General features: G+C 35.9%; 1 protein-coding gene across 1 annotated transcript in view; it reads right to left on the reverse strand.

Annotated features, from left to right (window-relative positions):
- The window catches only part of LOC149570588 (uncharacterized), a 136,756-nt gene that overhangs the window by 33,584 nt on the left and 77,887 nt on the right, over nt 1–25,285 (reverse strand). The window contains exon 10 of the mRNA XM_089823173.1: nt 23,421–23,705. Within this exon, the coding sequence (XP_089679299.1) occupies nt 23,421–23,705 (285 nt within the window). The remainder of the gene's footprint in view (nt 1–23,420; nt 23,706–25,285) is intronic.

The following is a 25,285-nucleotide window of genomic DNA, read 5'->3' on the forward strand; positions in this document are numbered from 1 at the left end:
GGCTGTTTTAGCCACCACTACCCCATCAAAGATAACCGATCTAAGACATCTTCATTATGGGATAAACTGTCATAGTGAGTTAACACATCATACTATCCTCTCGAGTGAGATAACACTTCGTGTTATCCCTGTTTCACGATCTCGCAAGTTTCCATTTTTGCATATTGCGAAATGGACAAGTGTTTCCATTCCGTGGTTTATCCATCCTTCCTGGCATTGTTTGTTGTGAAGCCACACCAACCGTCTGATCAAAGAGATTTTTGATCAACAGTTGTGTTTTAATCTTGCATTGGAAGATTTTATGTAGCAACTAGAACATCCATTCCAACCAATGATCTTCATCGACAGCTCACATTTTAGCTGATGCCCTGGGTCTTTTCCTATGTGTGGCAATGTTTTTTTACAGGTGTGCACAGTGGTTAACACATCGTGTTGTCCCATTTCGACAGTTTTTGTCACTGGCTCAATTTGCCTATTTGCAACTCCGGCACATTATCAGGACTGATTATTCAATGCTGAGTGACTTCTTTGGCTATGTCAACACAATGTCAGTGCATCTCATGCTTTTTTATTGATTTGCAGGTGTATTTTTGTCCCTTCCATCCATTGGATGCATTCATTGGGGCATACAAAGATCAGATCTTGATCTGATATTCATTTATTTCTCCCTTGTAATCTAACTCCACTCTGGTGGGGGTTTATACATCATTACTTAAATCTAAGCTATGCCTAAATATTTTAGGTTCTTATCTGGTTCTCTTGCAGAAACATTATGGTTTACAATAGTAATTTCCTTTTGCCTTATATAAATAAAACTCCTTGCTTTTTACCTTTTCATGCCACTCAGTCATATGTGTATGTTTATTACCTTATGTTGAATGTTTCTTTTCTATTTTCCTCGTTTATTTGTCGTATTAGATCTGTTTCTGGTTGTTGTTTAGCTAAATCCTTTCCTTGCAACATCTGATAAGCTGTAATCTTCATGTGAATCCTAGGTGAGTAGATTAGACTTGAGATTCGTGAATATTGGATTGTTTTATTAATGTTATGTGCATTCATAGGCAAAGAGAGTAACCAAGTTTGAATCAAGTGCATCACCGCATTTCCCTTTCTGCAAGCCTTCTCCCTTTCCCCTCAAAGTAGTAGTTTCTAGGTGCACCCTAATTGTAAAGGAAGTCAGCCTTCTCCGAAGATTCCGCCTCACTAGTCAAGTCCCAAACTTGGGAGATTGATTCGATGTGTCATAATGTTGTTTAGGTTGCTAACCACCACCTAAACTCGAACATAGACTATTGTGACAACAATTTTTGGCATGCCCAATAGGACTCAAATTCAATCGTGTAAGTTTGTTGGTTAGCCAAGTTAAATTCCATTCAATGAGAATTGGGGTGTTACTCTTAGTATTAATAGCCTTTGGAGGTATTTCATCAAACATAATGGCAACTCTAAGTGCAAATCTACTAGTTTCAAGCAATCCTAATTGTTAATGTTATAATTTTGTCGGATAAATTATATTTTATATATATGAGATATATAATATATGACAATGTTATATTTGGAATAATTAACTTATATTAAGAGTGATATATATATATATATATCATTATAATATTGAGAGTATATTATTGTGTTATAACTATAACTAATGTAAGTTAATATATTAAAGAGACATGTCTCTTCAAGAGGCATGCCTCTTTATATCATATATATATTCATTGGAATAGTAACTTGGAAAACACATAAAACTCCACAAGTGCTATTACAAGTTACAGAATATAGTAATAGATCCTATTTCACTAACATGGTATCAGAGCCTTAATATGAACTTGGTGAAGGGTGAGAAAAGGAAGGATCAAATTCAACAATCTATGATTAGAAGAATTCGCGTCAAAGAATGTGTTGGGATCTAAACTCAACAAATAGTACATAGTGTGTCGTGTTATATGGATCACATCTTCGAACTTGCTTGTGACTGCTTCGAAGGTTTCCAATTATGCGTTTCCCAACGACCACTCAGGAAAATGTGGATTTCAAAGCGAAATCAAAGTGAATGAGCGCTAGTGTTTGGAATAACAAATAAAATCAAGGGAAACTAGGATTAATGAATTGGAGATAAACATAATAATGCACTACCAGGCAGCATACTTTGATATCTCTATTCCACACCTGGAGACTAGCTTCAAATGAAATTGCGTCCAAACATTATTTATATTCCTGGCAAATATTCTAAAAGTCAAAGCATCTGAACACCACTGCAAATAACAAATGGATATCGATGTTGATAAGGAATAATGTGAAATCGAATGCGTAAATCAATGTTGAGATAACTAAATGATAATATTTATATCAAAATCTGCAAAAATCATTTGTGTATATTCATCGGGTGTGCCGCATATTTGTTGAAAGAATCATGGGGAATAAAGAGAAATTATTAAGAATTATTACCAGATTGAGCACCAGCATGTCAAATATGGAGTGCCATTATATTTGTTAAAGAGATCTTTGAAGATATTACAGATTCTGATACATGTGTATATTAAGCAGTCGGAGGATATTTTAGAGAACTGCCTTTCCTTGATACCTAAATATTTGTTGGTACAATCGCAGATACATAAGCACCTAATCAAGATTGATATTAAGATGGATATTGGAATGATAAATAAATTAAATAGGAAAAGCGATAACAAATTCTCCTGAGAATATATACACATTACAATAGATTAAAATTCAGTGAATGGTCAGCTGCTCAGACATTATTACAAAAATCACTCCAACTTAATATACGCACACATGTGAATAATGATTGTCAAAACTAGCCTCTACAATAATATTCAATCGCAGTGGTTGTAGTTTATCATTCATTGATAATATATGGAGCAAGCAAATGATAGAAACAGAAAAGCATTGAATGTGAAGGGTGGCAAAATAAACTAATCAACATTAGTAAATTGCACAATACACATATATTATATGAGCAGGACATCAAACAAATGAAGTGGATGTCACGAGAGGAGGAAATAATCCCAGTTAGACCAGTACTGAAGAAATACTCGTCTAGGAAAGAAACAATCGAAGAGTATTTTGATAATTAAGTTCCTGAAAAACTCGTCCACTGCGTCCCACAAGGTTTAGAAGGTAAATAAAGCCAAATCAACAATGAAATGTTGAGACCTTGTGGAGAAGGCATCATCAATAAATTTCTACCATTTGAGGATTCCTCGAGAAATTCATCTAAAATGTTCACATACATGGAGTTAAAGATGACAAATAAGGAATTTCAAATATAAGCTTGGCATCCAAGGTGAAGTGATATTATACCCCATCACATGACTTAATTATATCAAGAAAAAAGAGGAAGTAGATATGATTCAGTCAAACTTTGGCAATTTTGATCATATATATATATATATATATATATATATATATATATATATATATATATATGTTCATGATCTGAATAAGCAAGAGTTGATGTATTTGGTGGAACGACATTGATGTCTAGATGGTGTGCATATTGATAATGATTTTCTTTCTCGGAAATAGAGAAAGAAATGATGGTAAACAAGCATTATTTGATACATGGGCATGGGACACATTGCAAAAGCCATACCAATGTGGCTTGAGTTAGAAGGAGATAGGTTGTGCGTCCATATATATGCAACATTGTTGGTGTACTTATATGTTCAATAATATAAGAGTGGGAATCCAACATTGTAAGGGGGAATGATTACCAATGGTCTATTAATGATAACCAATGTTCTATTCCCATTTGAATTGTCCTTATATGAGAGCAGAAAAGACATACTCAAATTGTTCGATAGATTCTTACATGGAGGCATTTCTTGATTTGATGCATATGGACCTTTATTGGAGCAACTTATATTATTGCAGATAAGTATTTATTATCCTCGAGTATTGCATGTATCTACTCTTTGTAGTCTCTCTCTTGATGCATATGGACCTTCATTCGAGCAACTTATATTATTGCAGATAAGTATTTATTATCCTCAGGTATTGCATGTATCTACTCTTTGTAGTCTCTCTCTTATTTTGTATTTCTATAATTACTATAAAGAGCTATTTGCCTTGATCTTTTCCTTTGTCTCTGAGGATGTTCTTGCAAGAAAAGAAGTTTGGTACATTAGGTATGCTACCAAATATTGTGCAAACTCAATCTTATGATAGTAGCTCCAAAGAAGTTGTGATTTAGGATTCACGAATCATCTGATGATTAGTTGGATAATGTGAGTTTCTTGAAGCAAATATCCTTGATGAGTGAAATTATAAGAGGGAGTTTGATAGTTCATTAGAGGCAACCTTGGAAAAAGAGAGGGAGCAGAAAATAAAAATGCTTAATCAAACTTTTGATGATATTGGTTCAGAAGGAGTAGACCTTGTTGATGGATTCAACACTAGTCAGAAACTATAATAGCTAAAAGATTATGATTCATGGGATAAACTCTCATGTATGTAGGCTGGAAGGCTTTATGCTACCAGGATACCCATTGAACTAGGGAAGCATGACATGACTTGCTACCAAGAGATTAGAAGGATGATAACAGATTCAGAAGAAGTTTGATACTTCATCGGAGAGAACCTTGTGCTAAGAGGTCAAAAAAGTTGATATAAAACTAAGAGGGAGAAACCTTATTCTCTGATATACTTATGGTGAATGTTGTGACAACACCACATGATAGCATTCGTGGAGACTTCATGTGAACTTTTGATGTCATACATGTATGAGCCTGTCCCCTGTGTACATCATGAAGAAGTGACGACTTCCAAATGATTATCACTTGTATTAGGAGAAGTTGTTGTAAAGTGACGTCCTTACAATAACTTGTAGCATGATTCATTTTTGCGAAATTGTTTCATGTAAAGGCTTTATCTTATAAATCAACAACTAGGCGGTTGATATCATTAATTTGATTATCTACAAATTGCTTGTATAGATATATTTTTTGGGTACACGGGGTATATTTTGCCTTGATATTCTGATAGGCCATTACCACATTGAGTACTTGGTGGATATCATTTAGTTGATGTCCTGATAGGCCATTACTCAGAGTATTTGGTGAATGGCATTTGATTGATATTTTGATAGGCCAATGCTCATGTTACCAAATATGATATCAAATAGTAATTGGTGAATATCATATGTTGATATTCTAATAGACCAATATTTACATGATATCATATTCTAGAAATCTTCTAATCAAAGATTTCCTATATGTGTTATTTTTGAAATATTACCTATGGTGTAATATCTGTGTTTAATCCTTCTTCATTAAGAGGGAGTGTTAATGTTATAATTCTGTTGGATAAATTATATTTTATATATATGAGATATATAATATATGACAATGTTATATTTGGAATAATTAACTTATATTAAGAGTGATATATATATATATATATATATATATATATATATATATATATTTCATTATAATATTGAGAGTATATTATTGTGTTATAACTATAACTAATGTAAGTTAATATATTAAAGAGAATGTCTCTTCAAGAGGCATGCCTCTTTATATCATATATATATTCATTGGAAGAGTAACTAGGAAAACACATAAAACTCCACAAGTGCTATTACAAGTTACAAAATATAGTAATCGATCCTATTTCACTAACACTAATGCTAGTATGTACAAATATCTTTTTTGATCTTTTGTATTTTTTCAAGTTTTCTATGAGATCTTGTAAAGTTTATTACAGATTTCTATGATAGTGCTGATGAATATATGGTTTTTATTTCAAGTACAATCTCTGTTAATGAAGGATCTGATGTGCTCCACGATATGTATAATAACAATGCAAAGATAAGATAAAAGTTTCTTCAAACTTGATATTTGTACTACCTCTGATCTACCTGCATTAATAAATTTTGATGCTTGCAATATCGGGCAGCATACAATATTTATACAAATGTGGTCAGGTATATGGAGATACACTCGATTGGTGGTATGGTCGCACTAGTTGATTATTTATAAGATAAGATAAGGTGAAAAAGCAAGATCTTGAATTTATCTAATTTTCAAGGAAGGGTAAGGTTCCCTGGCCCTTCCGGAGAGACAGAGTTTCCAGCATCACTTCCGCAACATGACCTCTCCTCTCACGATCACCTCTCCTCCCACAACCTCTCCTGTGACCTCGTCCACCACCATCCTCCTGTCTACGGTCGTTCATGGCTTTCGTAGACAGTAATAACACGGGCATCTAGTGTCTGGGTGTTGACCATGTTTGTTTTTCGTTACTTGTGCTTGCTATCAAAGACTTCTCATTTATTGCAAACCTCGAGTATTTGCTGCGAAGTGGTTGTGGATGGTGTTTGATGTCGGTTTCTTCTTCCAACGGCGTGAGGGCATTCTTTCTCTTCCTCTTCCTGTTCCTGCATGTTGATTGTGCCTTTGCGTCCCTCCTCCCAATGGCTATTAGTTCTTCCTTTCTTCCTGGTTTCTAATTGCCATGACTTCACAGGTGTGGTTGTTGTGACTTAGCAAGTGTGACTGTGGACTTCTTGCGACAATGGGTCTGTATGTTCCTTTCTGCCACATGAACTTGTGATTTCTTGCTCCTTCCTGCCATCATACATCAGTGGGTTGTGTTCCTTTGTGGGTGTTCTCTTGGGTCCTCGTTTACTAGTATTTTTTGCTGCTTTCCGGATATGGCTAACAGTGGGGACTCTTGCTCAACAGAAGGCTAGCAACTTCTAACCTATCAACAGCTGTGTGATAGAATTTCCAAGCTGGAAATAGACAACCTGCAGTTAAGAGAGCAAATTATCTCATTGACTGGTACCATTTATGAACTCAAGGCTACCACAGGCTCCAATTCGTCTTTGATTCAAAGGTTTTCGGATACTTTCACCTCTAAGACAGCAAGTTTACAAACCAATATCCACTCCATTATCGCTCAACTTGAGGGACTTGATACCATCAAAGAGTAACAATCAGTTATTGCAGCAAAGCATTCTTCTCTAATCTCTGAAACCGAATAGAAAGTTAAGTCATAGTGTTACATCCCAAAATTTTGACCTAATTTTGAACTTGTTCATAACCATTGAATTTAACGGATTATTCTTTACGATCAAGTAAAATAGGTGGTTAATTATATACGCTGTATAAACTGTTAATGAAGATGATTGTTAACCATTAATTGTTTTTAGATGATTAGCAATTGCTTGATTTAAAATAATCATTAATATGTTTATATGAAAATTATTATAGAATTGTTATTATGGCAAAAGTGTTTTTCATGAGTGATTACAAGAGAAGATGAAGAGGGGGGAAGCATTGCTAAATGGGATCATCGGAATGGGATATTTGCTTAGTTCAGTCATCAAGATCGGCAAGTATGATCAAAAACTTCTTTGGAAAGGATGCGACGACTTGATCATAGGATACATTTATGGGACAAGCATGAGCTATTAAGAAAATAATCTAGGAAAAACTTAAAATAATCTAATTAAAATATAAAACATACCTCAAGGGATTTTTAATTGATCTTTATCATATTATTATAATAAATATTTACATACACACATATAAATATAAAAATGAAATGGCACCAATAAATTATAATAACGTAATTTAATGATGTCCCTCCATTAATATACTTACATGAACGTATATAGGTATATATTATAATGATATTTGAAACTATAGTCTTTCCAACTCTTCCTTCCAACCTTTTATTTTTATTTTTTTCCCTCTCTTTTCTTTATCGATTTAACACTTGGTAATTCGATATGACAAATGCTATATAACCAATGGAAGCCAAGAAGGCACGGCTCTCCTTTAAACTAAAGCCGTGTATGAAGTCCGGCACCTTTTATATATATGCTCGTCTACCTTGTCATAAAACCACATTCAATATTTGCATCCACATACCATCAACCTTCCATTATTACTACGTTCTTTGTTCCTTTTGACATCTCCAGCACTCGAATCCATATAATCCCGTGAGCCGAAGTTTCATTTTATTTACTTCCAGTCTATGCATCCATTACAATAGTAATTCTTCTGTAAGAACTCGGCCCTTGAAGTAAATCTGCATTGATACGTCTACAACAAAAGAAGAGTAGATTCCATTTCGGATTGCAGGGATTCAAGCATATCCAATGTATACATCAAGTCATGTTATGATTTTTTAGTATTATTCTATTACTTTCCAAAGCAACTAGTTAGGCATCAAGGATTTTATCTTTTCAGATTTATTTTTCAAGATTCAATATGAGTTGCTACTTACTCAATGTCCTTATTATCAGTCATTTTTCCTTAAACTTCCATAAGTCAATTAGATATAACCCTTATGTGAGTGTCTTAGAGAACATTTGAATCTGAAGTGGAAATACTATCCAATGAGTAATGCTGATCTCAAGAATATGTTTTATGTTGTCGCAAATTGTGATAAAAGATATTAAGAGCAAATGCTCATAACTTTTCCAAACCACCTGTAGGCATGAAATGGTGAAGAGGTGTAAAAAAAGGGCAGAGTGCTCATAATCTTTCAAGCACCTGGGAATCACCGGTTATGAAGCCATGTATAGTAAAGAGATGAAATGAACCTACAAGGAAACAAAAAGAAATCAGACATGAATAACTTAAATAATGAAATACTTAATAGCTCATGCATATCCTTGTTATGAAACCTGTTGTCAAGTCGAGCGGTGATGATCAGGTCGTTGAACCCATCAGATCTCCTTGGCTGAGGTAGTTTATAGGCATGTTTGTCATCTAATGATCATTTGATGTTAGTAGCGCCAGTATGTAAGCAATGTTCATTTCATAACTGAGCGGACATTCAAAACACCAGGATGCTCAGGTGGCTGGATTGAAGAACATCCCAAGCCCAATCCCGAGGTAGGGAGGGTCATTCTGTTGTAATAGGATGTGTGGGGATAAGTATGGTCTGAGATTGGGAGGTTAAGCCTATGTCAATGCTTCTCTTTTCACTAAAGCCGAGGCTTGCACAACCAGCTAAAGATCCTCTGATGATGCTTGTATGTTCCTTTCTTTTCTTGTTAAACTTTTACTTTACTTGTTGATCAGTTGATCATGAATACAGTTATGATAGTTAGTCGTTAATCTATTTATTTCAGCTGAACATGATTATAGTTATGAATAGTTAATCGTTGATCTAGTTACTTCAATTGAATATGATTACAGTTATTTTCTATTAATTGTTAATCAGTTGATCATGAATACAGTTATGATAGTTGGTCATTAATCTATTTATTTCAGTTGATCATGAATTACAGTTATGAATAGTTAATCATTGATCTAGTTATTTCAATTGAATATAATTACAATTATTTTTCATTAATTGTTAAAAGCAATTAATGCCATGTGAAAAGGATTCAGTTATCCATTTAAGAATGTTGGGAGTTTTTAGTTTAAACCATCTTTGTTTTAGATATGAAAATTCGTTTGTCACACATACGCCTCTGTGTATAATAGCACAGATACTACACCTCTAGCTAGTATTGACAAGATGCTACAAGGGAAGATCAAAGATGAGCGGGTGAGATGGGTTCGTGGACTCCCTCCTACTTCTAATCCTCTTTCAGCTAGACGTTCTTTCCTCTATGATCATCTTGGTCTTACCGACATCACATTGGACAAGTGTTGGGTTGGTCATGGTGACATCCTATTTATTCGGTTTCTCTCACTTGCCGACAAGCTCCGTGCTCTCAGAGCTAAGAGGAACTTATTCTCTCTCCCTTCCAAGATTTTCCTAGATGAAGATCACATGAAGGCTCAGGTTACAAAGTTGAAATATGCTCATGGTTTTGTGGTTGAGGCGAGGCGGGCAAGTAAATGGGCAGTTATCAGAAATCTCAAAGCAGTTATTCGGGATTCCCCCCCAGTGGTTGGGAAGAGAGACAGGCCCCCAAGGCCAAATGACGGTCCCGCCAGCAGTCAAACAAGAGTGAGACCCCCACTTGTTAACTATTGGAATGGTAATGGCTCTTTATGGTCATTGCCTAGTCTTTTGCGCGATGTTGTGGGGTCTGTGGACTCATGAGAGCCCTTTGTGTCCTCTTCCAAGTGTTGCAGGTTATAAATGATTATCTAAATGTAGGGAGGAGGTTCGTGCTTTTGGCGAAGTACGTAGCTCTAGCAGCATGGCTTGTTTGATTAGAGATGATATTTTCAACAACACTTCTATTGTACACTTTGATACGTTTTCTAGATTCTTGTGGATCCGCATTGACCATAAGAGTCAATGTCTAAGATTTCTTTTTGGCTGCTTGTTATTTTCCCCCAGCTTCCTCCCATTATGCTATCCATGGCACCAATGACGAGGACCCTTTTGCTGACCTTTGCAAGACTATCTCTCATCTTGCTGCTTTAGGGGACATCATTATTTTCGATGGTTTCAATGCGAGGACCAGAGAACTCCAAACTCCACTTTATGACCGTAGCTCTGATTCCATCTGCTCCACTGAGATTGATTCGACTTCTTTGGGGCTTCAGTGTTCTTCTAATGATGCTCTTGGACCGTTCTCTTGTTATGGTCACCATCTGCTGCAGCTATGTGAGTCTTCCAGTCATGTGATCTTGAATAGTCTTTCTTGCTTCCCTGGATCTGAGCTCTTCACTTGTTGGTCTCATTGTGGTGGTGCTAGTGTTGTTGATTATGCCCTCACTTGTCCCTCCTTCATGCCTTGCATCCACAGTTTCACCATCTTACACCTTCCTCTTGCGAATCATGCTCTCCTTAGTATTTGTACTCAATTTTCTCCTCTTGTTTCACCCCCTCTTCAGTCACCTCTTCTCTCATCTATCACTACTCGCTCACCCATTCACTTCTGCTTCCTCGACGATGATTGATAGCTTTTTTTCTCTCATCTTTCGAGACTCCTCAACCCTACATGTTTCTATGACTCTTGTGAGGCAGCCTCTATGTTTGACTTGCTTGCAACAACCATCCAGGAGTCTATCATCCTTTCCATTCCTCACCGTCCTTCGCTGCCCCTCTGCAAAAAACGTCGTAATACTTGTCCTATGAAACAATCGTTCTATGCGGATTGCAAAGCTTTCCATCACTCTTGCATTTTGCTTTTGAGGCTCACTCCCCCAACTTTGTGAACCTTCGTTCGTCTTACCTTTGTTTTCTTCATAACAAGAAACATTCCTTTACTGCTTCCCAGTGTAAATCCCTTTGTTCCACGCTGATCTACAAACCCCAGCTTTTTTGGCGCACTCTTTTGCCTTGTTGTTCTCCTCCGCCCTCCTCCCTTGACTTTCGCTTCCTTACCTCTCACACCACAGCTCTTTATGACATCCTTGGCCAGCCTTCTATCCACTCCATTCCACCTCCTCTCTACCACTTGTTCACCCCTTGCATTTTTTAGGCCATCAGATCCATTAGATGTAGCAGAGCTGCAGATGGGGAAGGATTCCAGCGTGAGCTCTTCAAGTTCAGTGCCTCGGCTCTAGGGCCCTATCTCTCTATTCTTTTCAATAGAGTGATTTGGACCGGGTTCTTGATTTCTTGGTCCAGGCATCTGATTTATCCTATACACAAGAGCGGTCCGGTCTCTAATCCAAGGAATTACAAAACCATCATGATTGGACACACGTTTGCCAAACTGTATGTGACAGCCCTTAATGCTATGCTATCTGGTGAACTTGACAAGAAAGATTGTAGGGCTAGAGGCCAAGCAGGGTTTCGGGCCAACTATCAGACCATGGATCACATCTTCACTTTACGGGCTATTATTGAGGAGGCTAGACATAAATCGGAGAAGGTTTACTGTTGCTTTGTTAATTTTCACAAGGCTTTTGATTTTGTTCCTAAGATGGCTCTTTTTGAGAGGCTTCGGGAGGTTGAGATTTTTGAGATGTTACCGCTATTATGAGATTATATGAGACTATGATTGGCAGATTTAGAACACCTAAGAGTTTCTCTGATCCGACCCATACACCATTGGGGTCAAGCAAGGATTTCCTCTCTCTCCTACTTTGTTCGGATTATACATTGATGAGCTTGAGGACTTCCTTCTGAAGTCTTCACTCCCAGGTGATGGTTGCTACCTACATCAGGCCTTAATCTCCATTCTTCTTTTTACGGACAATGTGGTTCTTCGTGCTTCCTCTCCAGACAATTTACAAAGGCTTCTTGATGGCTTGGCTACCTTTTGTGATCAATGACAGCTTGTAGTTAACCTGGGTAAGACTCGAGTCATGATCTTTAATTGCTTAAAGACTTCTCATCTTCACTTCTTTTTTCAAGGTCAAGAGATTGAGATCACTTCATCCTATGCATATTCGGGAGTTAAGTTTTTGGACCGCAATTCAATATAAGACCGATGATTTAGTCCAGAGTCAATAAGGGTATGGGCTCTCTTGCTATGCTTGAGAAACAGTGCTTTAGACATCACTTTCAGGATACCTCGTCCAAATTATCCCTCTTAGACTCCATTGTGCGGCCGACAGTTCTTTATGGGTCTATGGTTTGGGGCCCGTCTCTCCTTGGCTCTGACTGGGCCTCAATTGAGCGGGTTCAAACATTGTTCTTGCAGCGCATCATTAGATGTCATAGGTTCACTCCTTCTAGTATCATTCTTGCTGAGTTCAGCGCTCATCCATTCAGTCTTGTGGCCATTTTTTATCTGATTTGGTTCCTCCATTGCCTGCGTGGTTTTGCGGATCTAGTTGGTGAACGTGATAGGTACTCCTACTTGGCATATTGTTCTTTGGTTACTACTGCGAGTTCTGAGTCTAGTTCTCGAGCTCGCTACTGGTATGCATAGGCCTCTGATTGGGATTGATATTGACCGCTTCCCCCCTTACCAGTTCTCGTTGAATGTTCCTGCTCATCTTCTCCCCTCATAATAGGAGTTAAATGAGCATGTCAAACTTGACATTTATAGACAGTACATTGACACTGCCTGGGTTAATCTGCCTGATGGTTTATGTCTGAGGATGTCCTTTTGTGCAGAGCACTTTTTGGAGATCTTTAATGGGATTATTGTTTGTCCTAGCTACCTTTCTTGGCGGTGGTCTCACGCCCTGCATATCTCCCTGGGGTCCTTCAGAGTTGGTTCTCACCGTCTTCAAGCTCAGACCAACCATCATATTGACAACGAGGACTAGATCCGTAGATGAGATTGAGACAGACTCACTTTATTTTTCGTTGCCTTATATACTATGAGATCATAGGGAGATTTTTCTGTCTATTCCGGGAGTGTTTCTCTCTTTATGATTTTTTCAGTCACTATAATCAGCGGTGTCTTGCACTTTATCTTCAGGAGGCCACTATGCTCAGTGATAGTACGCTACAGTCACTACTTTCTTACCAACATACTTCTACTCAGCTCATTACTACCTTTTTCAGACCCTTATCTCCTTTGCGTGGTGTGAAAAGGTCATCTGGTTCTACTAGCTCTTCCGGTCATTCCACAATTTGTCAGATTCCGTACCGGCTATTTGTAGTGGCGACACTCCTCTATGAGTTCATAGATATAGAGCAAAGCTTCTACCTATCAGTAGGCATATCCTTCTGTGACTGATTTCTTTCTACCTAAAAAGGACTCCAAGTCTTTATCTTGGCCTTCTCTCTATTTCTATGTTTTTCTTGTTTTGTTGTATGCTTTAGTTTTTGGACACGTTGGACACTCCTGCTGTTGCCAGCCTCATTGTTGTAATCCTCCAGTCCCATAGACCTTTTGGTGGTCTTTTTTTGGACATTAATATCATTATCTTATCTTGATGGAACCCTTAATCCAGATTTTTGCATATGATCAATGGCGAAATTCTAATTCCAATTATTGATTGATACTAGCCTTCTCTTGTCTTTATAGATTTGACTCGATTATCATCTTATACACTTTATTTCCATATTGCTTAATTGATACCTTAAATAGACACATGTTGTCAACAACTGATTGATATCCAATATATAGATTGCTGATACAATTATTATATTATTGACAATAATGAGCTTAACTTAAGGATATTGATTAACATGATTAGTTAATCCTTTAATAATTGATGCCGCCATACTTATCTATTGATGGATAATCCTCAACCTTCAATAGTTATTCCAACCCATTCATATGAATCTAATTAAGATCATAAATCAGGCCTGAACATATATATTAATGTTCAACCAGCTTTCAGAAACATGTCTGTGTATAATTTGAGATGTAGATTGTGTTCATCGATTAGTTCCACCATTCATTACATGAGTCCTTTGAAAGAATTCTAATTCCACTCATACTCCTTTCTTTTGGTCCACCGCCAACATATATATCAAAACCTTTGTGTCTTTTGTTGTGTCCACTCGAAATGTGCTGGATCAATTGTTCCCCATCATTGAGTTGTAATCCTTTGCCGACTAGGATTCGTAGGTGCTGACTGGCAACTTTACACTGAATGCAGAATGCAATAGAGTACCGGAAATGCTATCTTTATCACACCGAAAGATAGCTCTTCTGAGAGGTGATTACCAAATGTTGCAGGCTAGCATTATATGTTTCCAGTATAGTAAATATAAATAAATGCTTCTGCCGATTCCAGTCCACAACCTGTCTTTCCTTGCTTGATTGACATTTGTCCTAAACGAATTGTCTATTCTTTGCTAACTGGACTCATTCCCCTGTTCACGGTTAACTTGGATACTCTCTATTATTGTCATCTTTGGTATCATGCTGTTATTACTGGTGTCCATTATTGATGGCCACTCAAGTTCCTCTAATTGCAGAGAGTCTAGGTAATTTCTTCCCTCCAGCCAATCTATTATGAATGTTCCCTACATATGGAGGATAGGATGTTCAACTAGATGCTTATAAGAGCTGATCGTATTCCTTAGTGTTGATGCGTCTTAATGTTTGTATATTATTTCTATATCTTTCGTTCCTTATCCTTTTTCCCAATATTGTTTCTGGAATTATCTGGAAGATCTCTTCCTGCTTGTCATATATGCTCTTTGAGTGATTCTCATCTGAGATATCCTATCGCATTTTTCTTTTTGTCCTAGACTGAGACGATCATTTCTTAGATGCTTTCCTCTACTAGGAAATATTATTAATTGCCTAGTAATTGATTGATGGATCTATGATGCTTAACCTATCTCCATTATTATTTCCTATAAGATATTCCTAAATGCATATGTTATATTCCTTATATATGAAGGTAAGTTAAATGGTTGCGACTCTCCAATTTAGTCACTTTATGTGATTTAGTACTTTTAATGCAACTAATTTATTTAATTATAAAGACATGTCTTATATAATAATTTTTTGTAAATAAAAATATTTAATATTTTCAATTTATTTATTTAATTATTATCATTTCTTTATATAAGCATATTGGATATTTATAATTTTATTTATTTATTGCTATAGTCATTGATATAATATTATATCAACTTGATATATTATCTTATAAATATATAATTTATCATGTTATAATATTTATTTGTTTATTCATAATTATTTCTTTAATATGATTTATTAAATTCAGTTTTAAAATAGGGGACATTATGTAACACATCACGTTTCCCATTTTGGCAGTTTTTGCCAATGGTCTGATTGACTGTTTACGGATTGGGCATGTTATCAGGACTGATTATTCAATTTCAAGTGACATCTTTGGCTATGTCTACTACGATAATAGATAGTTTCTATTATTGTATGTTATTATTTAATAGTTATCTATTTGTAATCTATTATAAATATTAGAATCTTTTTAATATTTAGTTAGTTGTTAGTTAACTATTAGCTAGAATAGAATGTTTCTATTTTTTACAATTATTTCCTAAGGAAACATTGTTTATTCATTTGTATATATTGATCTATTGATCACTGTTAATAACAAGCAAGTATTTTATCAATTACTTTGTAATATGGTAGTAGAGCAATTACTTCAAAAAAAAATCGAATAAAAATAATAATTTCATTTTTGAAATTATCAGTGTCTTTTATTATTCAAAAATAATTTTTAGCCTGGGGTTTTACACTGCAAATCGTGCCCTTGCGTTGGTCATTTTTGCTCTTTTTTTCCTACCTTTGCAAGGTTTTGAAGTTGCTATTTTTTGGAGTTATTTCTGCCACAAATCCCAACCTCAGCATTAGATTCACGCCCAGAATCTACTGATTTCTTTTGCAAATCCACCATTATTTTGAAGTTTTCTCATCCCATGTCGTTTTTGTTCGAAATCCTAATTTTTTGTACTGGATCAAAAAAAGCTTACAAATTCTTGGTGGGCTTGTTTCAGAGCTGAACTGGGTTGTCGTTCATTTTTTTGGGTGCCTCAATTTTTGAGTCAGTGGATCCAAAATCCAACAACATATTCTTTCTCTATTTGTCAATCTCTATTTTGGGTACCTCTTCATTTTTTTGGGTCTTCCAATTTTTTGCTTCGAAGCATGTGCCTTCACAAATTTTCATGTTTTTTTACTGAAAATGCCATGACATCTACACAAATATTCTACTCAAGGGAAATCAGAAGTTCATTGGTCAAAATTATGGCACATGGAAGATATGGATGTCAACAATCTTTGAATATCAAAATATTGATCAGACTATTTTGGGTGTTATGCAACGTCAGACTACAGCTAGTACTAATCAAGATACATGGAATCAAAATAATTGAGAGGCAATGATGCTTCTTAAATTATCAATAGCTGATGATCAACTCCCTCAGATTCCATTCAGTAAGATAGCTGCCGAGATATGGAAGCATCTCAAGAAACTACATGACACTTCTAACAAAAGCAGGGCCTTCTTTCTCAAGAATTCTTTGTTTTCTATTGTCATGGATGAGTATAAATTGCTCCACGAACACCTAAAAAAGATTTGGGATATCTATGATCAGTTGCTTGCCATTGGACATAAGATGGAGGAAGAGGAAATTGTGGTAATAGCCCTCAAAAGTTTACCCAAGTTCTACAAGCATTTCATCGAGCGACTCAACATTACTTCTATTGGTGTCGATATGAAGTTCATAGTTCTTTGCACACTTCTGCTTCACCAAGATCAGTGGAAACAACAGTTCGATAGCAGTTCTAGCTCCACCTCTATAGAGCAAGCCTTTGCTACTAAATTGTTTCAAAAGGATAAAGGTAAGTCTCATTCACAACAGTCTTCTCAACAGAAAGCATTTGCTCTAGCATTAGAAGGCTCCAAGACAAAGAACAATCAATGCAACTACCGCCACAAGTATGGTCAAATGAAGGTTGAATGTCGAAAACGTTTAGCTACCCAAGCTAAGCAATCTAGTTTGCAGCCTAAAGCAAACAGCGCAGAGCACATTGAGCTGACAAAATCTGCCTTTTACACCTTCATGCCTAAAAAAAAAGCAGATCATGTGAAGTCGTCTACCCGATACATTGATTCAAGTGTCACTGATCATTTCACCCGCCACAGAGACTGGTTTACTAACTACCAACCTTTCTCAAATTCAGTTATTTTGCGTGGAGGGGAAGAGTAGAATGTTGTCAGCAAAGACAACATTTAGATTCAGTTTGCAGGGAGAAGTCTCATTTTCCTCGATGTATACCATGTTACAGGGATGGAATTCAGTCTACTCTCAGTCAGTCAAATGTTGTGACACTCTTCACAGTTGGATCACCTTCAGTTCACATCAATGCACCATCACTAGTAGAGCTACTCAGTATGTTGTTGCAGTTGGCCTTGAGGATTATGGTCTTTTGAGACTTGTCGATTCTATTGACTCTCAAGACCCAGCTATAGTTGCTCCACAACCTTATGTCAGCTCACTTTGGCATCAACGATATGGGCACTTAAATGTGCATTAGGTCTCTCAGCTTTCTCAAGAGGAGCTTATACTCAATTTGCCAGAGATTTAGACTCAACTTGGAGTTTGTGATGCATGGCAGGTTGGGAAACAACATCACACACCTTTTCCTGTCGGCAATTCATTGCGCGCTTCTCAGGTACTTTAGCTTGTTCATGCAGACATTTGGGGCCCTATGGCCTACTCCTATTCTTGGGTCTAGGTTTTTTTTGTTGTTTATTGATGATTTCAATTGAAAGATGTGTGTATATTTTCTTAAAAAGAAATCAGATGTGTTTATTATATTTCAGAAGTTTAAAACTCTAGTTGAAAAAGAGTCGGGGAAATCTACTATTGCTCTTAGGACTGATGGGAGGGGGGGGGGGGGGGCGTTTATTAAATTCTCTAGCTTACGTAATACTCATGTCATCAAGTGTCAGTTAACCACACCGCACACACCACTACAGAACAATGTAGTTGAACGTCAGAACTGAACAATCACCGAAATGGATCGAACCATGCTCAAACACAGACATGTTCAAAAGAAGTTTTGGGCAGAAGTAGTTAACACTGCAGTCTATCTTTTGAACAAGTCATCCACTATGGCAATCAAAGGTAAGACTTTGGAAGAGGCTTGGTTAGGTCGCAAACCCAAAATCAGTCACTTGAAGGTTTTTGGCTCTCTTGCCTATGTTTGGATCCCTGATGCATCACACACCAAGTTGGATGCCAAGAGTCAAAAACTCATGCTTGCTACATACAATACTCTTCACAAAGCCTACTGCTTAATCAACACTAAGACATCTTGATTCCTGTACAGTCGTGATTAGTCTTTGATGAGCGGCAAGGACCATTCATGCATGTTTCTGATGTTCCTATTCCAGTAGATCAGCCTACAAAAGTTCATGATTTGGGAGTTCGGCTTCCATTGGATCCACTAAATGGAAGAGCTCCAACAGCACCAGTTCTACTAGTGATTCCTGTACAGACACCTCTAGCTTCTCCTACAAGATCACCCAAAATTATAGGGGCTTCGCCTAAGTTTGTTCTAGATTCTTGTTATGAGGAACTTGATCATAGAGCATCTCTTAATGCTAATGTTTGTCCTCTCCGACCTAAGTGGTGGGCTAAGACACTTGCTGATCTTCGAGATGACAAGTCCATCGATGGGAGAACTGCTTGGAAAAAGAGAAAACTTAGAGAGTCAATTAATGGTCCTCTTATGGCCAACATTCATAGTGGGCTTGAACCTCAAACATACTCAAAGCCTAAAGGAAACCTAAAGTTGGAACAAGCCATGCAATCTAAACACCAAAGCCTGCTAAAGAATCACACCTAGGTCCTTTATAATCTTCCACTAGGGAAGAAACACATTGGCTACAAATGGGTTTACAAAATAAAATACAAGTCTGATGACAATTTGGATAAGTAAAAAGCTCGTTTAGTTGCAAACGACTTTTCTCAATGTCAGGGCATTGATTATGAGGAGACCTTTGCTCCTATAGCAAAGATGAGCACTATCAGATTAGTCCTAGCCATGGCAGCTCAGTTTGACTGAAAGGTCCACGTCAAGAGTACTTTTCTGATGGTGACCTACAAGAATAGGTCTACATGATGCAGCCTCTTGGTTTCAAGGTTGTTGGTAAAGAACATCAGGTTCTCAGGTTAATGAAAGCTTTTTATGGCTTGAAGCAAGCCCCTAGGGCGTCGTACATGAAAATTGAAAGTACCTCACTGATCAAGGCTTCCAAAGGCTTTCTTCAAACTCAAATTTGTACATCAAGACTACTGATAGTGACATCATCCTTCTGGTCATTTTTGTGGATGATTTGATCATCACTAGAAGTTTGACATCTTTGATTCAAGGAATTAAATAGAGTTTATGCCAGTTTTTTGATATGACTAATCTCGGGCTCATGTATTATTGCCTAGATGTTGAGGTTTGGCAACAATCTTCTCGTATATTCATTTCTCAATCCAAATATGTCAAGGCTCTATTAGACAAATTCCATATGCACGATTGCAAGCACGTATCCATACCCATGGAGAACGGTCCGAAGTTATAGCCAAGTTTGATTCTCCTCCAGTTGATGATACTACATATAGGCAAATAGTAGGCAATTTCATCTACTTCTCTGCTACTAGACCCAATATCAGCTTCATAGTCAGCTACATCTCACGTTTTATGACATCTCCTAAGGTTATTCATTGAATGGCAACAAAGTGTGTGCTTTATTATGTGAAGGGCACTACAGATTACGGACTTCTTTACTCTCAGAGTTCAAATCCAAGACTCAGTGGGTTCGCAATTTCAAATTGGGTAGGTATTGTTGACAATAAAAAGTCAACTTCTGGATGTGTTCAGTTTGGGATCTGGTGTTTTCACATAGACTAGTAAGAAGTAGCAAGCAATTTCTCTCTCCTCTACAAAGGTTGAATATAGAGGGACAGTTAAGGCAAGTTGTGATGTTTGGCTTTGCTGGATGCTTGGGGATATGCAGATGTCACCAGCAAGACCAACCACTTTGTTTGTTGATAAAGAAGGCATTATCAAGTTAGCATGAAATTCAGTCTTCCATGAACGAACCAAGCATGTGATGTTCACAATCACTACATACGATAGCTAATTGAAGACAGGACAATAGACTTGTGGTATGTTTCTATAGTGTATTAGTCTGTAGACAACCTCACCAAGCCTCTTGGTCCAAAAAAGTTTGTCAAATCTAGAGGACGGCTAGGTGTCATGGATAGATTTACCATTAAGCAAGGGTATTACAATAATAGGTAGTTTCAATATTGTCTATTATTGTTTAATGGTTATCTATTTGTAATCTATTGTGAATTTTAGAATGTTTCTAATATTTAGTTAGTTGTTAGTGAACTATCAGCTAGAATAGAATGTTTCTATTCTTTACGATCATTTCGTAAGGAAACATTGTTTATTCGTTTGTGCATATAAGCCGAGAGGTATCTAATTTCAAACAAATTAACATATATTTAGTAAATATTGTATTCAAATGAACACAAAAATTCCATGAATAAACTATTGTATTTGTTTTTATATATACTATGCCTTGACATTAATACATAGAAGTTTTATAAGACTAGAAAATTCAGCAAATCAAATTTAGACACTGATTTATTTCACAAAAAACCATATTCCATAAAAATCACAGCAATAAAAAAATGTATATTTCTATTTTGTTTTTCTGACATGTAAATGAACATCAATTTTTTTTCAAAATGGAAAAAGTTTACATTGAAGATTGCAGCCACTGTAGAAAGCCTCTCGGCTTAATTACTTTGTAATAATGTCAACACGATGCCATTGCATCCCATGCTTATTTATTTATTTGTGAGGATATTTTTGTCCCTTCTATCTATCAAATGTATTCATTTGGGTCATTTTTGCCACTTCATGAACGAGTGTTGCAAACAAAGATCAGATCTTAATCTGATATTTATTTATTTCTCCAACTCCACTAAGGTTGGAGATTGAACTTCATTGCTTAAATCTAAGATATGTTTAATCTATAAAGGTAGTTTCTTTGTAAATATTCAAGGTTCTTCTAGTTCTCTTGCGACAACATTATGCTCTACCATTGTAATTTCCTTTTGCCTTTTATTAAAGAAACTACCTTTTTTACCTTTTCTTGCCATTCATATGTGTATGTTTCTTGCCTTCTGTTCAACGTTTCATTTATATTTTCTTAGTTTATATGTGGAGTTAGATATTCTTTTGGTTGTGTAGTGAAAATAATTTCCTTCGAACATCTGATAAGTTGTATCCTAAATGTTCACCCACCTAAGTGTAGCGAAGCCTGAAGTGCAAGGTAATTTGGATTATTCTCATTCATTGGCCAAAACTGATTAAGGAATCCTATTGGAAAATTGACAAAGCTCTTGCATTTCCAATCTGTGGTTTTGGGAACCTAGATCATTTCACTCTCTTGTTATAAGGGTCAATATTCAAATCTAGGAGTACCATTCTATTTTCAGAGGTGTTACACCAGTCAATGGTGGATTAGTTTGAATATAACTTGGCTTATACTTTTGAGCCCATTATTTTGAGGAACCCTTTCTGGTAATAATTTATTAATGTGTTGTAATATTTGACCCTCATGAAATGATGTGCCTGAGATTTCTCAAAAGATGCAATAGACCACTTTTAAGTTGTATTGTGACATATGTATGAGAACAACTTGGATCAGCCATTGATAACCATGTGTAATAGAGTTGCAAAAGCAGTAAAGGCAAAAAAATGCTCTAATGTGCAGTCCTTTCATTTGTATTCCTTGGTTATAGCAGTTGAGAGTCACTATTCAATGCTGGGAGTTACATTCTATGTTGGGACAGTTACATTTGTGGTGGGATTCATGAGTCAATGCTGGACTAGTTTGAGTATGATGTAGCTTATAATTTTGTGCCTGTGATTTTGAGAGCCAATTTGTGGATTCCTGGATCTCATTGGCCTATATATTGGATGCCTAGATGGAGATTATAAGGTGATTTCAATTTTGGTGTATGCTAGTAATGGTATGTTGATGGTACTGTCATCTACACTACAAGGTTGTGATTTAATCATTTCAATTGTCATTGGTCTTAATTTTTGCATTAAAAAAACACTAAAATGAGGGCTAAAATACATAAAATAATTTATTATTATCTTTTACATTTGTTCTTTATCAAGAGACTTCGGGGAAACTTCACTTTTTGGATTAGGAGACTGGGAGACTTTGTCATGAAGTTTCTAACCTTTTTTGAGGTCTCCCGAATCAGGAGAGGTCTCTGAGAGCATCTCCGTACATTAAAGCAGAGACAGGTCTCCCCATAACCATGTTGAGAGCAGATAAACTTTCAATTTCTAACAAATTAACGCTTTTTGGGTCTGGGCAATAGCCTTGACAATTGCTTCACTGCCATCTTCCTTTTTCTTGTTCTAGAGTAGTGGAAAAACTGAGGGATATTATTGCAATTTACTTCTCCAAGTGCTTATTTGATATCAAAAGAATATCATGCAAAAGAAAAATGATTATTTATCTCTGCACATGACTTCTTTTCAGAAAACAAAATTGCCAGATTTAGAAAATGCCAATAAATCCAGCAAAATGATGTGTCTACTCTGCTTTAATGTACTGGTTTCACTAGTTTAAAATTTTTATACTGATGACAAACAAAAGGAGCATTTATACTAAACTAATGTGTGCCTATAACTCAAGAGTATCTTTGCATATTATGGATTTCCCTTCACAGACTTAAAAGAATGCATAAAGAACACAGCCATATGAGCTGAAGGCAAAAGATGCTCGAACTTCAATCAATCTGCTTTTTCTGAAGCCACACTAAAGTAGTTATGAGTTTTCTTTACATGTAACATTTTCCTGCATTTTAATAGAAATAATGTGAAGTACTACATGCCTTACACAAAAAATATAAAAAACAAAATCTACTTAGCAAGCTTTTGCAAACATTTTTTTTCAACTTGTTTTGTACACAAACGTAATTTCTTAGAACACTTTTGTAGACATAACATTGATCACTTTCCTTTGTTACAAAACATCCTAGAGAAAATCTATCATCAAATTTTGATTCATTTTTTCAATTAAAATCCACAAAAAATTGGACTATGATTAGCATCCAGAAAAGGAAGGGAAGCTTACCAACGCCCGTCTACTTGAGCTTGAACTTGAGTGCACATGTGCAGCCCATATCCATGTATGTCCACTCTTAATGGTTTAGAACCATTTTTCTCGCCCAAAACACCATCCCAGCCAAGTGGTACAATAGAAATGGCTGTTCGAATAATGTGTGTCTCTGTAATCATTCCAATTTCAACAGCCCCTACATATGGGAATCCCAGCTGCTGCTGTAAATAATGCCGTTGTGGAGGATGCTCCACCCTTAATGTCTGAAAAGATTTGTCAGATGCATAAAGCTTGCAAATCCTGCAGAATAAATCCAATATTAGATTGGATTTTTAGTGAAAGCTCAGAGCATAGATAGTTCTCTATATAATTTTGAAAAATGCCTATAAAATTTAGATTATAACTCTCCCTTTAGGTACAACTCTGCAACTGGTATAATTACTGTTTCTGTTTTCATAACTAGGAAATTAAGTAAGCTACAAAAATTATCAAACATAATCTAAGTCACTTATGAATGAAGTATTAATATATAGTTACCCGAAATGTAGTGAGAGAGTCCAACAGCAAAACATTTTAAATATTCTGCCTCATAGAATGGGCTACAGAGTGTATGTTTAATATTTTTTATCTTTTTCAGCTCACATGAAATTTTGAGATTTTGCATAAGTATGAAGCAAGGCTAAGCAAAAGTGAATTTGAAAAGAACATTCACTGGTACAGATTGACAAAATAAGGAGGCTTTTCTCCTATTTGGAATGTTGCTAAGTCTGTGCTTGATCAACCTTTCCTCATTTATTTATTTATTTTTAACTTAATTTGTACTTTTGTTGTTCAAACCATGAATTTGAACTGTATTTTCCATGATATGTGGGGCATAGATATTGGTACACTTACAGGTATGCCAATGAAATAAGGATGTGCAAGAAAATGAATAAAGAAAATTCAATATTAGAAATAAATGTCATCAGCAAAAACTGAAAGTGCAATGCATGAAAGGGATGCAGTTTACCTTCCTATAATGGAGTTTGATAAGGTTCCACATTTATATATAATGTTCACCCACATACATGTATATATATATATATATATATATATGCATCAATGCATACAGATATCCATGTACATATATGTGAATATATTATTTATATGTGTATACATCTACATGTACAAGCACATATGTATATGCACAAAATATATATATATATATATATAAGGGATGCAGTTTACCTTCCTATAATGGAGTTTGATAAGGTCTATGTTTATATATAATGTTTACCCACATACATGTATGTATGTATATACTATATATATACAATATATATGTACATGCATATAAATATGCATCAAAGCATACAGATATCCATGTACATGTATGTGAATATATTATTTATATGTGTATACATCTACATGTACAATCACATGTATATGCACTATATATATATATATATATATATATATATATAGATTTATCTGTGTGTATCTATGTGGGTGTATACATATATATGCACAAACATACATGTGTATATGTCTATATACATATACCTATAAATAATATATATACATACATGTACATATATATTTGTTTCTATATGAAACATATATCTATATCTATGTCGTCGGTAAATATTGTATAGCCAACAGGGTGTGTGTCAGGATGTATCTCGTCGATATATGCTCCTTCAGGAAGGTTCTTATTATGTAGCCGACGGGCTGTTCGGTAATTGTCATGTAGCCAACAGACCCCTTCAGGAAGGTTCTTCAGAAAGTATTTATACACCCTCTTGGGTCATTGTAAATCATCAGAAGCATAATGTAATGTCTTTGGCATATGCGAATAATACAAGGAGTTCTGATGTTCCTATCTATTGTTTGTATGCATT

Source organism: Cupressus sempervirens, chromosome 3, assembly GCF_028749045.1.
Source record: "Cupressus sempervirens isolate cs-2001-9-10 chromosome 3, ASM2874904v1, whole genome shotgun sequence".
Classification (NCBI taxonomy): Eukaryota; Viridiplantae; Streptophyta; class Pinopsida; order Cupressales; family Cupressaceae; genus Cupressus; species Cupressus sempervirens.